The sequence below is a fragment of the Pseudonaja textilis genome, chromosome 2 (genome assembly GCF_049901715.1).
Source record: "Pseudonaja textilis isolate UNSWEBS1 chromosome 2, rPseTex1.2, whole genome shotgun sequence".
In the NCBI taxonomy this organism is placed as follows: Eukaryota; Metazoa; Chordata; class Lepidosauria; order Squamata; family Elapidae; genus Pseudonaja; species Pseudonaja textilis.
Genome location: NC_141991.1, coordinates 86,497,349 through 86,516,952, shown reverse-complemented (window position 1 = coordinate 86,516,952; position 19,604 = coordinate 86,497,349). Strand labels below are relative to the sequence as shown.

The 19,604-nt window shown below is 36.4% G+C and overlaps 2 protein-coding genes across 4 annotated transcripts in view; both read left to right on the top strand.

Annotated features, from left to right (window-relative positions):
• ERGIC1 (endoplasmic reticulum-golgi intermediate compartment 1) overlaps positions 1-12,820 on the top strand; it is a 77,009-nt gene extending 64,189 nt beyond the window's left edge. For both annotated transcript variants that reach the window (XM_026696382.2, XM_026696381.2), the window contains exons 7-10: positions 2,869-2,929; positions 4,273-4,373; positions 5,502-5,624; positions 10,122-12,820. In XM_026696382.2, the coding sequence (XP_026552167.1) occupies positions 2,869-2,929; positions 4,273-4,373; positions 5,502-5,624; positions 10,122-10,229 (393 nt within the window). In that variant the 3' untranslated portion in view covers positions 10,230-12,820. The remainder of the gene's footprint in view (positions 1-2,868; positions 2,930-4,272; positions 4,374-5,501; positions 5,625-10,121) is intronic.
• Positions 12,821-14,293: 1,473 nt separating this feature from the next.
• Positions 14,294-19,476, top strand: RPL26L1 (ribosomal protein L26 like 1). 2 transcript variants are annotated; one of them, XM_087924515.1, is made up of 4 exons: positions 14,294-14,322; positions 16,120-16,292; positions 16,911-17,051; positions 19,303-19,476. In XM_087924515.1, the coding sequence occupies exons 2-4, from the start codon at positions 16,125-16,127 to the stop codon at positions 19,429-19,431; spliced, it is 438 nt and encodes a 145-aa protein (XP_087780641.1). In that variant the 5' UTR covers positions 14,294-14,322; positions 16,120-16,124; the 3' UTR covers positions 19,432-19,476. The 2 variants fall into 2 exon arrangements, with proteins under 2 accessions (XP_087780641.1, XP_026552168.1); XM_026696383.2 differs by having other exon boundaries at positions 14,294-14,326.
• The last annotated feature ends 128 nt before the right edge of the window (positions 19,477-19,604 follow it).

Sequence of the window (19,604 nt, the reverse complement as noted above, 5' to 3'; positions counted from 1 at the left end):
ATTTCTGTTGTGACAGGTGAATGCATCAGAAAAAATGCCTATGTATGGTCAATTTCTTTCCAGCTATAGGAAGGGTGCTTACCAACTCATGCCTACTACATAGATGGAAATCCATTTGTTTGTAAATGGCAAGGAGTTGCCAACTTGTGCAATGCAGCCAGCAAGAATGAGCTCATCTGTGCATGTCTCCTTTGTCTGCTAGAAACAACTGCTAGGAGTATCTGATGCAATTATGTGATCTATGTTTACAATTGAGAAGAAAGATTGCATGGAAATGAAAGCTAAACAAATTACTTAAATGAGAAAAACATAATTTTATGTAACAGGATGCTTTCTGAATGTTATTTTGCAACCTGTTAAAAATAGGCCTTGCTAATATTAAGTCTGGTTTATTCTTTCAACTATAAAAGCTCCAATTTGGAATTATTTACTTGGTTATTGATTCCTATTCTTCTTGTCCCTCAGAAATTGCTTATTTATGAGAATTCTTTGGTTAATTGCATTGGCCAGTGGTGGCTCGCCATAGTTTCTTGTATCTTCTGGTTGTGTGTTTCTGTGTGAACAGTATATTTAGACAGCTACTGTGTTTTATATCACACATAGTTTCAAAAATAGTTTTGAATAGTTTGTGTTTTTTGCTATGACAAACAGTAGATTTGGGGGGTTATTAATGCTTTATAACTCAATGAATGATAAGTATCCTACAAGATAAAAAGGGTGTTTAGTATTTTTTTTAAATTTGGTATTCACTTATATCTAACTGTAGTACAACACATATCTTCACTTGTGCTCTATCTCAGCCTCACCCAAGCTAGCATCTTCCAAATCTGTTGGGAGTACAACTCCCAAAGTTTTTGGAGTTCCATTCCTAACATAGCTAGAGAAGTATAGTAGGTTGGGAAACATTGCACAATCTGCAACACAAAGGTGCGGGATTGGGGATCTTAGTATCAGGATAAGTCCAGAAACAGAGGTAAATATGATAAAAATGCAGTAGTAAGGTTAAACTGTTAGGGGTTATGGAGGTTTTCTATTCTACTCCACTGTCCAGGACAGGAATCTTCAGACCATCCCAAACAAATAGCTGTCTGATCTTTTCATGAAAGTATCCAGTGATTAAACATCCATAAGTTTAGGAGGCAGGCTGTTCCACTGCTTAGAGCCTCTCACAATCAGGAAATTTCTTCTTACTTCAAGTTTGGATATCTGTATATAATTCTTCCATCTTTTGTTTCTTATCTTGCTGTCAGGTGCTATAGAGAATCAATCTTTGTGACATTCCCTCATGTATTGGAAAACTGCTATCATGTCTTTCCCTATTCTTCTTCTTCTTTACACGAAGCACACCCAATTCCTTGAGTTGCTCTTTGTAGTATTTAGTCTGCAAGTGTCTTACCACCTTTGTTGCTCTTCTCTGCATATTTTCCAGTTCTTCAAGATCATTTCTGTATTGTGATGACAGAACTGAACACAGTATTGCAAGTACTACAGTCTGACCAGTGCAACATAGATCAATATAAATAGAAGATAATATATGTTGCTCAGGGTTCAATGATGAAGTCCTTGGTGCTGTCTTAATTGATTTATTGCTTGCAAATGTTCCATTACCTGACTAAGTAACATTCATCATTGCTTGTGAGCGTGGGGCTTGCTCCAGTTTTATACAGGAGCTTGCCCTGTCAGTGTTAGTGGGGTGGGTTTTTATCCTTGTAATTTCTTGATTAGGGTATTTGTTTTCTTTTGTTTGTTGGTATCAATTTCTACTTGGCTGTCAGCGAGTATTGTACTGGTCTTTTCATTTCTTTCTTGGATTGTTATTGTCTCATTTGAATGATGTGTACATATGGTTTAGCTCTATGTGTCTATTGATAGTAGATTTGTCTTAATACCAATCTTCCAGAAATTCCCTAGTGTTTTTTGATTTAGCGTGGTCTAGGATGCTCACAGTTTTCCAATAGAACTGTGGTTGAATCTGTCCATGTGTTGTAAGGATTTTCATTGTGTCTTTTGATTGCTAGTTGGGGTTCTTGGAATGTTCTCAGACTGTTAGGCTCAAAAAAAAAAAGAAACTGTCTTAAGATAGGTATCCTAAAACTTGAATCTAAATTAATCTTCTCCCTGGTTTTATATTTCAGGCCTGATAATGAAAGTGTTTTGTCTTTGTAGTGTAATGGATTCGCTGAGCTCATTACTTGGCTTTAGCTCTGTTTTTTAAAAAATGCTGCTTCTCAATGAGCTGTTCTGATGACACATCTATGAATGAAGTTCTGTCAAAAACAGAGCTGTGGTCATGTTTCTGCATAATCTTTCAGTAGATGTTGTGCCACTTGGTGCAGGGCAAACCTTTTATAGTGTTAATAATTTGAATGCCTCTTTAGAAAACCAGCTGCACCATCCTTTTATATGTGTTACCCTTGTGTCAGTTGTTGCTTTTGTATAAAGCACAAGACTTTCATTAATCAAAGTTGATATTTAAGGATTTTCATTTTAAAAAAAACTTATTTAAGTTTGGTGAAATTGATACTTCACTTATCTTTGTATGCTCAGAATTTAACTTTATAAAATTAGCTAATATATGCCAAGTATTGTAGATATGTTGAGATGCTTTGGTTGCTTCGGTTATATGTTGAGATGCTTCGGTTGCTTCGGTTACCTTTTACAAGGCCTCTAGAAATTCAAAAAAAATGTTCCCAAGTAAGGATGAATGATGGCATCAATACAAAATGGTATAAAAATTGAAGAGGTTTCTTCCCTTTCACTTCCTATTCTTATCTGTTTAAGGATTATTTTATGGAACAGGATTATTTTGGGGAACAGAAAAACACATACTTAATGCAAAAATATATTTTGTGGTGTTTCTTTCATCAGGTCCAGAATATTCATGGAGCATTCAATGCACTGGAGGGAACAAACAAACTCAGTTCAAATCGTATGTATAATTTGTGGTGTTCAATTAATTTTGTATTAATATAATGTTCATGATTGGAGAAGCTTACAAAAACACTTGTATCATTGATGGTCTTAAGCAATGAAATAAATTTGGGATGAACAGACTTGATTTCCCAGGCTATAAAAGAGACACAAATCAATTATCTATAACCTCTTCCTTAGAGTGGTAATCTTCAGATACATTTGAATACAGTATATAATTCTCAGCTGGCCTAGTCACTGGCCATGCTGGGAATTATCCATAATTACATCTGAAGAGCACTAGGTTGGGAAAAATTGATCTCTTGATGTTTTATATTGTTAATGGCTTCTACAACTAGAGATTTGCTGTTTACTGTGGTTTCTTAGAGATGTATGATACCTGAAGAAGATATTATAAACTTGTCTCTAATACCAACTTAAAAAGACTTATTGGAATTGACCTTCATAGGTTAGTTGCAGTTCACAAAGTTTATGCCTTTTAATAAAATTAGTTAATCAGAAAAGATGCTGTCAAGACTCCTTTCTGATATTTTGCTACCAGTTTTACACAGATCTCTCCTTGCAAAACTTCCATGTATGTACATGTGTGTTCGAAGGAAAGAAACAAAGATAAAAAGGAGCCAGGGCAAAGAGATGCTTTAAGAATCATGTATATCAGGAAATGAGGCTGGTCCTAGCCAACATCTCTTTCTGCTTGGCATTTCCTTCCTCTATATTTACTTATAGGAGATAATAAATTAGACTACTTTAATTGTAGTTTGGATCTATAGTAATTCCATTTATCTGTTACTGAAAGACTATTTCCCTGTCCTATAGTATTTCTATCTTTGCTATGAGATTATGTTTCAAAACCCCATGATATATCTATCCAGCTTCCTTTCAAACTGTCTGATGATTTCTTCAACTTTAAATATGATGATCCTTCATTGACAGTAATATGATCCATGACATAAATGTAATGCTTTTTTTGAAATTGAACAAGTGGGTAAGACTGAACATATGGAAAATTATATACTATTCCCAAATTCATTGGACAAGTTAAGATAGTATTGAAAACTTTCTGATGTATATGATGATTGAGAGTAGCAAACCAGAATATTTTTCAACATGTAGTCAAATTAGATTTTCATGTTTTACTGGAAAAATTTCTGAGTGTGGTAAAGCATCTGGCAGTCTACAAAAAAAAAATGATTAGATATATTCTTATATACTGAAAAAAATTGGGACAATTAAGTGTGTATTATTTTCCATTAGAAATTAATACTTTGAAATTTATACAGAAGAGCCTCTCTGTTATTTTTGGTTTCTCAAAAAGGGGTATATTGTATTCTGTTTACACAGCCCTTGCTTCTCATGATTATATACTGAAGATCGTTCCTACTGTGTATGAAGACATGAGTGGCAAACAGCGGTACTCATATCAATATACTGTAGCCAATAAGGTAAAGATATTACATCCCTTTCTTCAAAGGCTTGATTTAATACTATTTTCCAGTCTTGTGTTCCTTGTTGCTCTTTCAATGTGCATTTGTTTAAACAGTACACATAGCACCCTCTTCTGGAAGTCTAAAAAAAAGAAAATAAAAAATAAGCTGGAAGTACAATTAACCTGTATGAATTTCAGTGAAATAAAAATGATAGGAATGAAAACTTACCAGTTTACTCCAATAAAGTGTTCAGCTCAAAAGCGTACTTAATCACGTGGATGAAGTGCTTAGACATGAATATTTGAATATATATTTTCAACTCCATGGCAATGAAAGTATTATTTGCAGATAAACATGGAAAAGGATAGATATATACCGTAAATACTCGATAAACTGACATAGGCTATAAATTGATAGACTAATCATTGCTTCCTGATTTGTGAGTAACTGTCTTATATAGTTCAAGCATGGCTTAATTAATGGATTTGGATATAGATCCTTCCTATCAGTTAGGTATTTTTTTGTCTATCCAGGGCACTTGCTTCCTTTTATAAAAACTAATGTTTAAAAATGGATGTAGTTCGCTTCAACCCAGCTAATCTCATATAAAAGAATGTACTTTTACACAGATTTCCTATTACCTGATTTCTTAATGCTATGTTCTGGAAAAAATTTTAAAGTATTATTCCTATTCCCTTCATTGTTTCTCAAGGTCTTTTTAATATGCAATTATTCACCAGTTTTGGAAAGTTTTGCCATTCTAGCCTTTTGAACTTCAGGAATTAAAATGCTACTTTAAAATTACAGGATCTCAAAATATTGATTTTCTTTCATAGCCCAGAAATTTGTAACTGCGACTTTACTGCATAAGAGGTACTAATTTTGTCATATCCATAATTGAGTTAGATCAAGATGTAGTCATATGTGGAGTAGGCTCTGTGAAATCAGAATCTTTAAAAATCATTACTAGTTTAAGTCCAAATGAATTTGAAGGGCCTGCTCTTTAAAGTTAACTTGGATTCCAATAAACATCTCAAAAATTATCAGTATCTTAGGGAAAGTAGAGTAGATGTATACAGAATTCTTAGGTGTCTCTTTTATATATATAGATATATTTATTCTCTGCTATGCATCCTTTTTTAGGAATATGTAGCATACAGCCACACAGGACGCATTATTCCAGCCATTTGGTTTCGATATGATTTGAGCCCTATTACAGTGAAGTACACAGAAAGGCGACAGCCTTTGTACAGATTTATCACAACGGTAAGTTATTATTTTTTTTTGTAAATTTTATTTGAGTTTTCAGAAAGAGAAAAAAAATACAAATAAAACATCTTTTTTGAAAGTAGCGTAATCCCGGGTTACATTTCTTCGTACAGACACAAATTCAGGTTCATGCTCATTTTTATATTCTATTCCATATCTTATTACTATTTTACATTTTCTGCATAGCTTCTCCCCTCTTTTAATTTTCTCAATTTTATTTTAGTTATCTCATCTCAATTCAAATCATTGTATTTATATTTTTTGTCTGTCCTCTTTCAATTATCTATTATCTTTTCTCATTAAACAAAATTTCTCCTGTAGTTACTGATTGGAGTATGACGCCTTTATATCTTTTAAGTTTATCCATTTAACTCTTATTTAGGCTTCAATATATACCCTAAAGTTATAACATTCAATATAATACATAACTTCCATTCGGATTCTGCTTGGTACATTCTTAAAATACACACTATATTCTTTAAAAAAGAAAAAAATATAAATGTATGTAATTAAAACAACACATTCCATTCCAATTCAATTCTATCATTAATATTAATATTCATTAAAGTCTTAACTTCTTTATATTACTTTTCAATTAAATATCATACTTCCATGGGAACAATTATAAGCTTTCCATAATTAATTCCCTCCCCCTTCACTTATTTTTTATAAAACATTAACTAATTAAAAAGTTCCCGTTCCTTCCTAATTCAATTTTCTCATTTATTTTATTTCACTTATTTTATTCACAAACATTTCACTAAATTACACTATTTTATCCCTCATTTTAATCATACATTGTTTCCAATTTTCTAAAGTTATTTCTATTACTAATATAACAATACATCTTATGTACCTTTACAGAATCCCTTTTTCAGTTAGATTTTCACCCATTATCTCTAAATAGGTCCTGTTTCTCTATATCTTGCTCCGGACCTTTGTAACTTCTTTTCCTTTCCTTCTTCCCTCTCTTCTTCTCTCTCCCCTTTTTACCCCCTTGTCTCTCTACCTCTATTTCTCTCTTCTGTATTCCCCTTTTCTGTTGCTTTCCAGTATTATACTTATTTTTCAAATTATTTTTCTTTTCTTTGGTTGTTTTTTTAAATCTTAAATTCTCCATTCTCTTTCCCCCCTTTCCTTTTTCTTCCCCACATAAAATTACTTGTTCATTACTTTGTCCCAGTCTTCTTGTTTTGCAGGCGTTTCTTGTTGTTTCTCATAGTTCCAAATCTCCATTTCTAAGAATTGAAAAATGAAGCCAAAAGAACCTTTCCCTTCTTGTGCATCTTCTTTGTACTTTTTAAGTTCCATTTTCAATTCATCCAGAAGTGGTGCCATTGTATAAATTTTTAAACAACCACCCGATTAATGTTAGTCATTCAAATGTAATAACCAAGAATCCAGAGATCACCAAATAATCCAAATACACGCAAGCTGTTTCTTTTTGCTCTTTTTTTTCATTTTCTCTTCCTGGGGTTACTGTTTAGTTACAAAGTTTCAGTTAAAATGTATCTTTTAGAAGTCTTGTTGAAGTTTTACTGTAGATTCTTTTTAATTCCAGGCAGTCTCCTCCCTCTTCCAGATCCTGCCCTTATTCTTTTTCTTTCCCTTCCTGCTTATGAAAAAAAATTTTTTTAGCGTACAGAAATCTTTATTATTCCTTTGGCATTTTGTTTTATTTTCAGCTTAATTGCCTACTGATGTCAAAGCGGATTTTTCCGATTTCTTATTTAAGTCTCCTAGTTGTCAGTATAAGGAAGGAGAGAGAAGAAAAAAAAAGCCAAACCTTTCCCTTTTCACTTTCCTTCACTGCTTCCGACTCTTCTTTGGGAGCAATGTTATTTATTTGTAGGTTTAAATTCCAGGGTACCTTAGTGGTTGCTTTTACAATTTAACCTGGTCAGCCAAAACTTTCACTTCTTATCTTCCTCCTGCACATTCTTTTCCGGTCGAGTTCTTGTTTGTGGTGGCCATTTCTGACCACTGCTGCAACTGCCTTCGGGAAAGGGAGTAATGGCCAGCTGAGGAGGAGAGATGCGGCTCTCCTCAACCCTGCTGGCAGTCTCCCCCCTCTTCACCACCTCTACGGGGTGGCTTAGCCCCAAAATCAGCCAGCTCGGGGCACTCCAACGGCGAGCCCAGACCAAAACCAGCCTCTTTGCTAGGACAAAATCTAGGGTAGGCTCATAGGGCAAATTATTATCTCAGGCCTTTCAAACCTAGTAGAGTTACTTTGCAGCTCATCATCATTTTTGCTGTCCCAACTCCCTACTGCATCATGATTGACCTGGATTTGAATTGGAGTAGTCATGATTGTAGAGAGGGCTATGGCCTTCTGGCCTGGGCAGAAATTATTCATTCTCTCAACGTAAGAGGAACAGGGAATATTATTTACATTTTTTGTGACTCGTGTCTGCACATAGTTCAGAATATCCTTTTTGTCTGATCATGTTTATTGACTTTCGTGTAATAGTGAGATAGTGACATTTTGTGTAATAAATGTCCTAGCTCCTTAATTGTTGAAGTGAAATGGTGGATATCCTAAGAAATCCAGTTGTTTCTACCCATTCAGAGAATTCTCTGTGTGTAGGCATCTTTCATTTTTTTTAAATAGACATGGAATTATATTTTTCCTATGTTTAGAAATGTGAAGTCATACTTTCCTGCTTTGATGCATCAAGTATTTCTCCTCTCCCATCTTGTGGTTTAAAACCTCTTGTGTCAGCTGATTTGTGTTGGTTGAACTCATTTTGCTGTTATATTCTCTAAAAAGTGCATCACTTTTGGTAGAAGGCAGGGTAAATGAACTAAGAGGAGTAGTTGGGGGAAAACATTTTACTTTGCAAAAAGAAGTAAATAGATCAGTTTCTTCTATTTCTTTCTGTGGTTTTTATTTCCCAGAATTTTAGCTGTGTTTTGAAAAATGCATTAACCTTTTTTTAAACAGAAACATATTTCTATCTCACTGAGCTCACTGGACACAAATATCTGAATGAAAATACACACAAAAATGAGCAATTCCTCCCCCACTGCTTCTGTTACTGCTATTGAAGTTCTATATACAGAGAGTCACAATCACAACTGAGTCCAGAATTTGAGTGAAACATTTGTTAAGTGAATTTCATCCAGTTTTTTATGACCTTTCTTGCCACAGTTGTTAAGTAAATCACTGCAGTTGTTAAGGTAGTAACATAGTTGTTGAGTGAACCTGGCTTCCCTATTGACTTTGCTTGTAAGAAGTCTGCAAAAGGCGATCCCCTGATCCCATGACATGGCAACCGTCATAAACATGAGTCAGTTGCCAAGCAGTTGAATTTTGATCACGTGACCATGGGGACGTTGCAAGTGTGAAAAATATTAATGGGTTACATTTGTCAGTGGAGCTGTACCTTTGAATGGTCACTAAACAAACTTTATTGTAAGTCAAGTACTACTTGTAATCTTATTCTTAGTTCCTTCACAATTGAATAATTATTCTTTTAGGTAGCAGTCTTAGTATTACATATCCTGTGTACAAGAACGATAATGTTTTCATCAAATTTAATATGTAGCCCGAATAGATAAAGCATCTTCCTAACTTAGTATCCTGATGGATACAATCAGCATAATACCCATCCAGTTAATGGGATGGAGACTAACATATCTGGAGGGCATCCAGTTGGAAGAAGGCTGCTATAATATCTACCCAGAAGTAAATTACATTGGAGCCACAGACAGCAAATGTGCATAGGATTACACAGTCTTGCATCACAGGAATCCTATGCCCCTATACCCAGAGTGAGGCACACTTGAGTTTAGTCCGCTATATTCCTAAAATAGTGATTAAAGAATGCTACTCAAATAATCTGAACAACGCTAGACAGCTGTAACTTGAAGCAGCCACAATGGCAGGAGGAAAGGAAAGGAGGAAAGCAGAATGGGCCACAAGTATCACCCCAGTATAGTTTTCTGCATAAATGGGGCAATTAGTGGGGAAGATTCTTCATGCTATGTTGTCCAATAGTGGACACTAAAATGACATGATCCCAACCTAATGTGGTTCTAACGTAATCAGGAAGAACAAGATAAAAGGTAGAAAAGGGATTGAGAAGCACCCATTGGTGAATTTTTTAAGGGGAATGTTTACTACGATCTGAAGAACTCAGAAAAAAACACTACAACACTAAGGTGTTTTATACCGTATTTAACAAAAGGTTTGAATCTTTATTCATCTCATTATTAAACTTACATTAACTGCATCTGGCATGTTTCACTAAACCAGAGGTCTTCAAACTTGGCAACTTTAACACTTGTGGACTTCAACTCCAGAATTCTCCAGCCAGCTCTGGGAGTTGAAGTCCACAAGTCTTATAGTTGCCAAGTTTGGTGACTCCTGCACTAAACACTTAATAAAAACCAAGCCGATGTATGCCAGAGGTCTTTCTGAGACTTGTGGAGGGGAGAGCAGGGAAGGCGAACAGTACTTAAAGGTTCCTTCTTCTTTATCCATTTCAGATTTGTGCCATCATTGGTGGAACATTTACTGTGGCTGGGATTCTTGACTCCTGCATTTTTACAGCCTCTGAAGCCTGGAAAAAGATCCAACTAGGGAAGATGCAGTAACAAAGCAATCTCCAGCCTACTCTTGTGAGAAGAATTATAGAAGAAAGAGCCCACAGCTGTTGATTTTTCTTCATATCATTTCAGTTCACAAAAGCTGCTGGAAACATAAGGGTGCAGAAACAAATAAACCTCCCAAACAATCAATCATAGTCTTTGAAAATTAGCATCATTTGCAAGGGGATGTGGTTTTATATGTACTATTCTCATTCAGTGTTTTGGAGGATATATTGTCATTTTATGTTTTACAATTAGATCTGATAGATCTCATTGGTATAATTATGTTTCAAAATCTCAAAAGGCGACTTCAGGGCAAGTTTTTAGTTCTGTAACTTAGATTTTATCCAAGAATTATAGAACTGGACAATCATACAGTACAAGTAGTCTTTGACTTACAGCCAGTTGTTTAGCAACTGCTTGAAGTTACAACAGACCCACCCTGGAACTACTTATGACCCATATTCAAAGTTCCAGTGATAGGGTCCCCCCTGCAAACACGTGACTAAACTTCGGGCGTTTGGTGGCATGGCCGCATTTGCGGCATCCACTGTCACATGACTGCATTTATGATGATTTGTCCAAAACCTGGAAGTTACTTTCAATTTTTGGCAAAACCATATTGAGGGTGAACCATTGGTTTGCTTAGTGACCCTGGTGTTGTCTTATTGACCACAGTGGCCGCTTTATGACCAAATCATTTGTTTTACGACTCATGATTTATGGTTGTGATGACCAGGTTCCATTATGATCGTAACTCAAGGACTAGCTGCACTGTTTTTACTGAACAATAATATTGATTTCAATAACATTTTGTTGTTGTTTTTTAAAAAAAACTAGTCCAGATGTTCAGAACAGTCTATTGACCTTTATGCATTATGTATTTTCCAGATGAATAGACACCAAGAACCTATGATCTTGTTATCTTTCGGGCAGCTAAGAAACTCATCCTGGGAGACCATTTAAAAGGTTTAATCTTCCCAGGACTTGATTCTCTAGCACAGTTAGTCAAAAGATGACAGTAATTCTTTTATCCTTCTGGAAGGTTAAAATATTTTTAGTTATTTCCAACAACATTTTATCATTGAAGTGGCCTAAAAAATAGAAACAGTTAGAAAAAAATGAAGGAGTATAATTAAGTCTCACTTGTAAATAAGGCAGATTATCGTATTTTTCAGTGTATAAGACACACTCCCCCCCCCCAAAAAAAAGTGGGTGGAAATGTCTGCATGTCTTATACAGCAAATGTTGTCAAAGCCCTACCTGCCCGCTGGCCTCTACCCTTCGGCCTCTGCCTCCCAGCAATTTGCCTGCTTGCAGCAAACAGCTTGGTCAGCTTCAGCACAGCCTGATTTAGCATGAGCAGCTGATTGTCGGTTGGATCTGCCTCCTGGAATACTGACAATCAGCTGTTCCAGTCTTCAGGGATCAACATCGCCTATCGCCATATCCACGCCCCCCCATTTTCAGCCTCCACATGTCCTGTTTTCAGTGTCCGTGCGTCCTGTTTTCGGCTTCCGCATGCCTCACAGCATGTGCGGAGGGCGAAAATGGGGCATGCAGAGGCCAAAAATAGGGCGCACGGAGATGGCAGTAGGCGGTTGTGATCCCTGCAGACTCGAACAGCTGATTGTAGGTATTCCGCAAGGCAGATCCAACCGCCAATCAGCTGCTCGTGCTGAAGCTGACCTGGCTGTTTGCTGCAAGGAGGCAAATTGCTGGGAGGCAGAGGCAGATTTTTTCCCCTTGTTTTCCTCCCCAAAAGTTAAGTGCATCTTATAGTTCAGAGCGTCTTATAGTCTGAAAAATACAGTATATGTTTTTGTACTTGTGAGACTTCTCTCTTACTTTTTAAATGATATAGATTGTTCAGCTGTCCAGGTCAAAAAATTTAATTTAAAGGAAAAGCAATGAAGACAATATTTGGTCAATACTCCAATTGAATAGAAGAGTATCATTTTAAAAAAGAGGTGTGTCTTCAATAAATATTGGAAATGCAGTAAGTTGTCTTTATCTTTGGAAGTCAAGACATTGGACAATAACCTGCTCATGTTTAAAATGTTAATTTCCAAGCATTTGTGAAACTAGCAGCCTTAAAGGCAAGCACCTACTTTGATGATTCTTAAGAGTTAGATACTACACTGTATAAAAGGAAACATATTTTGTGTGTGAACATTTTCTTTTGTATCTGTTCTGAGTATAAAATAATTGTTTATTCCATTCTGCAGGTGAATGTGAGGACAAAGTGATAAGGCAAATATCATGCAAATTAATACTTTTTTATATGGTGTTGGCATTGATTTATAGGGGCTTTCAATAGAACCCACGGATTTTCATAACTACAACTCTTTTGATATACAGTATGACTCATAATTTGGGAATGCTTTGTACATTTTATATCACCTAAGATGGAAACAAATGATGTGTTCTTTAGTTTCTCTGTACCTTTAAAAAGAAACAGTAAGATTACTGATATTACAATTTGCAAACAGTCATTATTTGCTGTCAGAATACCATGTGGTCTTTTAAGGGTGACCTTTTAAAATTTGAAAGTGTCAAATCAATATGCTGTTATTAAACTGCTTTGGGCCAAAAAACCTTTATCTATTGTTCTATGGTTCTTTTGGGGGAAGTAAATCCTAATAGGTTAGTCAGACAAACTTGCAGAAATGCACGCTCCTCCAGTTTGCTCAACATGTCTATTTTTACTTTGTTGCAGGTATAGAAAAGATAGTTTTCTTATCTTGAAATTTTAACTTTAGATTTTTTCCTCATCCATATATATTCCCCATATATATATATATATATATATATATATATATATATATGTGTGTATATGTATATGTATATGTATATGTATGTGTGTGTGTGTGTGTGTGTGTGTGTGTGTGTGTGTGTATGAGAAAATGGGTCTTTTTGAGGTGGAAGGTTTGGTCTGTTGCAGCAGTGTTGTTTTGCTTCAGATCTTGTTTTTTATCATTAAGAAAAAATATAAATGCAAGATAAACACCTAATATTAAGAAGACCAATTGAAATTTCTTCTTTTTTTGCTAAATTTCAAGAAAGCTTTATTTTATTTTTGCACTCATGCAGTAGTGTGATTTAGTCTCTAATAGTCAACATGTCTATTAGAGCAGCAGTGAGTTTTAGATTTCCCTATATTGGGAGAACCTGTATTTCAGTGCTAATTCTGCAAGAAAATATTAGTTACGTGTTGTGGCGTTTTTAAGTACCACTGTTAAAAGAAGTTAATTTGCTCAAGGTATGATGCCATTACGATAGTCGGGGGAACTATCAATGAACATTCCTAATCTCATGTGGTAAAGTCGCTGTCAGCCATCTCCGTTTTCATTCGTTGTTGGTTAAAATCTGTATGAAAATGCAGGTGAGCTGTTCCTAGGAATTTGGCAAGAGCTCATGCCAAGTCTGTATTATAGTAATCATATATTATTTGTACAGTCAATCCACGCTTGCCTCCTTGGATCCGGTTGAGACTTTTCTCGCTCCCAAACTGGAAAGTGCGCCTAATGAATACGATCCGATTCAAACGCACGGAATCTCTTTACAACGCCTCGCAATTTGAGAGGGAGCCTTCACATTTGTGAAAGAAAGAGAAACGTTGTAGTCGTCTCCATTTCGTCACCACGAATCCCGCCGCCGCCACCGCGCCGCGGGTACACCCTCCAGTGAGAACTTTACCTGAAAGCTTTTGAGTCCTAAATATGGGGAACGTTGAAAGGAGGGGGACAGTCACAAGAAATGGGCGAACTTAAGAATGGAATGGGTGAAAGTGGAATGAATTAATAAGTAGGATGCGGCTTTTGCAAATAGAAAGTATGAATGGGTGAATAGGAGGATATGAGCCTGAATAGGGAAAGGGGGAGGGGAGGGAGGACTGCATTTGATAACAGGAATTGAGACGCCCAGCACCACTTGCCATTACATCGCATTGGACGCCAGGTGGCGCCGATCCACACAATCTTTCTGCTCAAAACGTTCTCAGAGGTGGGGCAATTCTCGCGAGACTTCGAGGGGACCTCACGAAGACCCGGCGGAAGCAGGAGCAAGCTCTTTCCGGGCGGCCATAGCCGATCAAGCGGCAGGTAAAGATTAAATGGAAGGGGTGGGTTTTTGTAATCCGTTGTCATCCGTTCGTTGGCGGTAGATTCTCCGTTGTGATTTGTGAAGGAGTGCACAAAGCGGATTGTCTTTTGTTGCCGCTCCTGTATTTGAAGCAGTAGAAACTTCAGAACGTCATTTCTACGGCAGCCCTTCTGTTCGCCGATCTCTTCCCTCCTTGGGGGCCTACTAATATCTGATGGGCCCGGTAAAATGTGTTCCCTTGTGCAGGTTGCCAGGGCATGTTGTCTTCAAGCTGCTGCTAGGGTCTTCTTTGAATGACAGCCTATATCTTCGCCGTGTATATGTATACATTCGAACGAGACTGTGATGTTTCTCTGTCGCGTGTGTGGATATGTGCATAATGGTTAACTTTTGAGAGCTGAATGCAACGAAATTGCATTTTAATGTATGCTGATCGGTGTGCGTTTAAAGTGACAAAGTTTTATGTTATTCAGTGTAGACGTAAAGGCTGTTTGTTGTTCAGCCTCAGCAAGACGAGAGTTTAGAACAGTAACTTCGAATCGTTCTGAGGTGCCTTGGTGTTTTTCATTTCAATACTTATTCCCCCGCCCCCTTCCAAGTTGATACTGGGAAAATGAGCTCTTTTTCAAAATTCCTCTGCTAGTCGCCCTAATGAAAGTGTTAAAATTATTTGAGGATCGTTAAGACTGCTGCAATATTTAATATCTTAACACAGAGGTCTCCAAACTTGGCAACTTCTCCAGCCAGCTATTCTGGGAGTTGAAGTCCACAAGGGTTAAAGTTGCCAAGTTTGGGAACCCCTGTCTTAACAAAAAGCTTACAAAGAAGTAAGGTATTGTGAACATAGTGAAACCTATGAATACTTCTCTTTAGGATTTTTTTGTCAGTTATATATAGGTTGTTTTCAGGTAACTCTGAACGTTTTACTTTAAGAGAGATAACTGCAAATATAATATGAAGGTTATGTAGAATAATAGTCTACCAAAGACAATAAGGTCTTTCATGATTTTATTGGTTACCTTAATAGTTAGAAATACTACACTGAAGATTCATAAACTTCAGACTTATATAGAGGGCACATTGTAGGACATCTTTAGAGCAGGAAAAAAAATACAATTTTTGTATGTTCTATAAGCTGGCATTCTGTTGTCATGTCCCCACCCTTATGTCCAAAATGCAAATGTAGCTTCAGGTTCCCATAGATACAGGTGATACATAGTCTGACAATAATATACTCTTGGCTTAAAAATACTACAGTTATATCTGCCCAAATTCCAGTTGGTCTTACCATTTGTTTACTTGATTTTTATAGCCCTTCATCTCAAGTGACTCTGGACTGCGTACATCCTAAAATGTAGAAACAAAATCAGTTAAAATAAAATAAATATATATGGTTGCCAATTAGAACTATTGCCATGTATGTTAATATGCCAAGAAACACACTTGAAGCCCAGCCACACAACTTTCATAGTCTTACAAAAGGCCAACATGATTGCAGTCATCTTGATTTCTAAAGGGAAAATGTTCAGAAGGCGGGAATTATGGCCAAGAAGGCACTTGTCCTGGTTCACACCAGCTGACATTCTTTGGTGGATGTGGCCTGCAACATGTCCAGCCTGCTGGACCAAATTGGATGGGTAGAAACAACTGGGAGAAGACAGTCCTAAACTATGAAGGTCTTTAATAACGAAAACCACCAGCACCTTGAATTGCACCTGGAAGCAAACTGGCAGTTGTAATCTTAATATATTTCTCAATGAGTACTTAATTGCATAATGTGTGTTTTCTCCAGTCAAAATGAAGTTCAATCCATTTGTGACTTCGGATCGCAGCAAAAATCGCAAACGGCACTTCAATGCTCCATCTCACATTCGGAGGAAGATTATGTCTTCACCCCTGTCCAAAGAATTGAGACAGAAGTACAATGTTCGCTCTATGCCCATCCGAAAGGATGATGAAGTACAAGTATGTGAAACACTCCCTTTCTTCTATGAATAATAGAAACTGTAAACAATTAAAATAATACAATACAAAGGGAGGGAAAATAACCAAAGCACTACATAACAAGTCCATAAATCATATAAATTGAGCTTCCCTATGACTTGTGGAAGACCCAGGTTTTAACATCCTTCTATAAGGCTAAGGTGATTGGGGATATCTGAATGTTACATAGGGCAGGTACTGCAGCAGAGAAAACAAATTTATTTATACTAAGCTCATAGTGAGTTAAAATCTTCCTTCCCAGGTTTTTTGTTGCTTGGGTTAACTTGCTATTTATGTTAAGACTGCCAACCCTTGTGTCTTTGTTTATATCTGCTCTTTCTTCCACTCCATTCCCAGCTTCCACAATCTGATCCACAACTGTTTTAATGAATAGTAAACAGGTGATAACATTTGCTCCATCTAAAACATACAGTATTCTTGCCTTCAAGTCTGCAGTGCTTCACAATTACAACTAGTCTGGTTACTATGAGTGTATGAAATGTTAGAATGCTAGGATTCTTGCACTTCCTGCTGTTAAAATTCTCAATTTTAAGTATATTAAAATTAATATTTTAAAGAATAACTGATGTTTATTTCTAGGTTGTTCGGGGCCATTATAAAGGACAACAGATTGGCAAGGTAGTCCAGGTATATAGAAAGAAGTATGTTATTTACATTGAGCGTGTACAGCGTGAGAAAGCTAATGGCACAACTGTACATGTGGGCATTCACCCTAGTAAGGTGAGTTTTATTCAGATGATTATTTACACATACATTTTATAATATTTATTATTACTAATTTCAAAAACGAATGCATTGAAATAGAAAGTTGTACAAAGGCATAATAAACCATAATACGGGCTTGTTTAATGTATTAAACCAGATAAAATTTGGAACAAAAAATAATTTTAGATGTTGCATAAACATTGACTGTGAGGCAAAGAGTAGGTAAAAGAAAGATAAAGTTGGTTTGTACCATGATTTAATTTCTAGATATTATTTTGATCTAAGAAATGGCTTGTAAAATATAACTGTTTAAATTTACAATTTCTGTATTTAAAAAGCATATTTCAGGCAATGGAATTTTTGTTAATGGGAAATATTACTGTTCTCTCTTCAGCTTTCTTTTTTTATGTTAAATATGTTTGGAAGGACATGCTAATGTGTTTTCTTGACTTAATTTATCAGCAACGTATTCCTAGAAAATGTAGTTAGTAAAAATCAGATAAGAATGTATCCCAAGCAGCAAACAGTTTCTATTAGAGGAAGAAACTGACTAATATGTTCTATCTCTGAAAAATGCTTGTGTGGTTGAGAAAACCCAGCAAGAATACATTTTTTGGTTAATTTATTTTTGTTTACAGAAATTATAATGCTACAATTGCACTGACACATTTTTAACCAAATCATTGTATTCCTTAAATTTTCTGTATCTCTAAACTAATGCCATCTACCCTGTTTCTCCAACAGTATGGCCTCCCCCAATAGGAAGTTCCAGCATGTTTTATAGGCATGAAATGAAATTAAGCCGCTCCCCCCAAATTAAGGCCTATATTAAAACATGTGAAATGGGGGGGGCTTGCCGTTAGGAAGTCCTTTTGTTGCACACCCGGATATGGTGCTGCCTGTGTTGACCCTGATACGAAGTGCCCCACCAATGCCGAGGTCAACATCCAAGCCATCGCCGCCCGCCCACCCGAAGATGCAAGGGGGGGGAATTAAGTCACCCCCCGAAAAGACGGCCTAGCCATTTTTTCGGGGCTCAAAAAAAAATAAGACCCGGCCTTATTATATGAGAAACACGGTATTTCAAATCCCATGATAAGAAACTGAATACATAATTCAAATAACAGGGAGAGAGTAACAATAGGTTTATAATATCACTATTTGGGGTGTTTTGCAATAAAATAGGAAGAGTAAAAACAATAAATTTCTTAGTATTCAGAGAACTGTGCATGCCAACGTTTTAAGAACTGCTATATTCTAAAAATGTTAGCATGTTTAAAATAGTTACTTGTTTTTAAGTGAACTGTCAGTTTACATGGTACATGTCATTCTGCTTTTTTTTTACTTCTTGGAATCATACTTTATAATAGAGATTTGAAATAAATCTCTTATATGGACCTCAGAAGTTGAAAATAATCATTTCCTATATTCCTCTAGAAATTCATAATTGAGAAATTTGTTAGTTTCAGACTATAACATGCTAAAGATTATCCCAAGAGAATATTGTGTTTGTGTCTTTTATATGACTTTGTTTAAATTCATTATTTCCATGTTTTGTTCCTTGACTAAATATTGATCCACTTCTGCATTTCACTTAATGTAGTTTTCCATCAAGTGCATTATTTTCAGTTAAAAACTTGGCCAGGTGTGCTTTCTCGGCAGTGGGAGAAGATGATATAGATTGATACAGGTGGCATGATAGGTGGTGGCAGCAGCAAAGGGCAGGGCAATCAAGAGGGCAGAGATGGAGGGGACAAAGGCAGGCTACCTAACACCTACCATGCCACCTCAGTTGGAGAGAGTAAAAGTCAGTGAAAGCAGTTGAGTGCAGGATGGCCAAAAGGGAAGGTGGGGGGCGGGGGTAGTTGAGAGAGCAGCAGGGCAGGGCAGGGCAGGGCAGGGCAGGGCAGGGCAGGGCAGGGCAGGGCAGGGCAGGGCGGGGCGGAAGAGAAGTCTTTGCCTAATGACTGCAACTGGGGTAACCAGAACTGCTGTTGCTAAGCAATGTGGTGATGTTTTACCTAACAATTGCTTTGCTTAACAGAGGAAAATCTGGGTAGTTTTAGGGTAGTTAAGCTAAAAAGAGAGCCACAAACTATCTCCCAGACAAGCTGTAATGCAAGACATAACTGCAATGTTTTTAAAAATGAGCAACAAATCTATAAGTATGGTATTTATTCTATAAATCACTTATGTAGCTAATCATTCATACTGAGATGCCTTGGAAGATTTAAGGAAAAATAAAGTATTTGCTTTGGCTTTATAGGTGGTGATCACAAGATTAAAGCTGGACAAAGATCGCAAAAAGATCTTGGAACGCAAAGCGAAGTCTCGCCAGGTTGGAAAAGAGAAAGGAAAATACAAGGAAGAGACAATTGAGAAGATGCAAGAATAAAATGGACTTTTTTTATCAGATCCATTAAAATTTCAGTAAATTGCATTGTATCAGTGTTCTTATTTTTACAACTTATAACTTTAGCATAGTAACAAACAAGCAATATATTGCAAATGGGGGGGGAGAGATTTTCCCCTTATCAAAAGATAATACATGGATGCAGAGAAATGCTA

Excerpts from the sequence above, each read along its gene's own strand:
- RPL26L1 (XM_087924515.1), top strand. The coding sequence starts at position 16,125 with ATGAAGTTCAATCCATTTGTGACTTCGGATCGCAGCAAAAATCGCAAA. Across the intron at positions 16,293-16,910 it reads GAAAGGATGATGAAGTACAA|GTTGTTCGGGGCCATTATAA; the intron begins GTATGTGAAACA and ends GTTTATTTCTAG. Across the intron at positions 17,052-19,302 it reads TGGGCATTCACCCTAGTAAG|GTGGTGATCACAAGATTAAA; the intron begins GTGAGTTTTATT and ends TTGGCTTTATAG.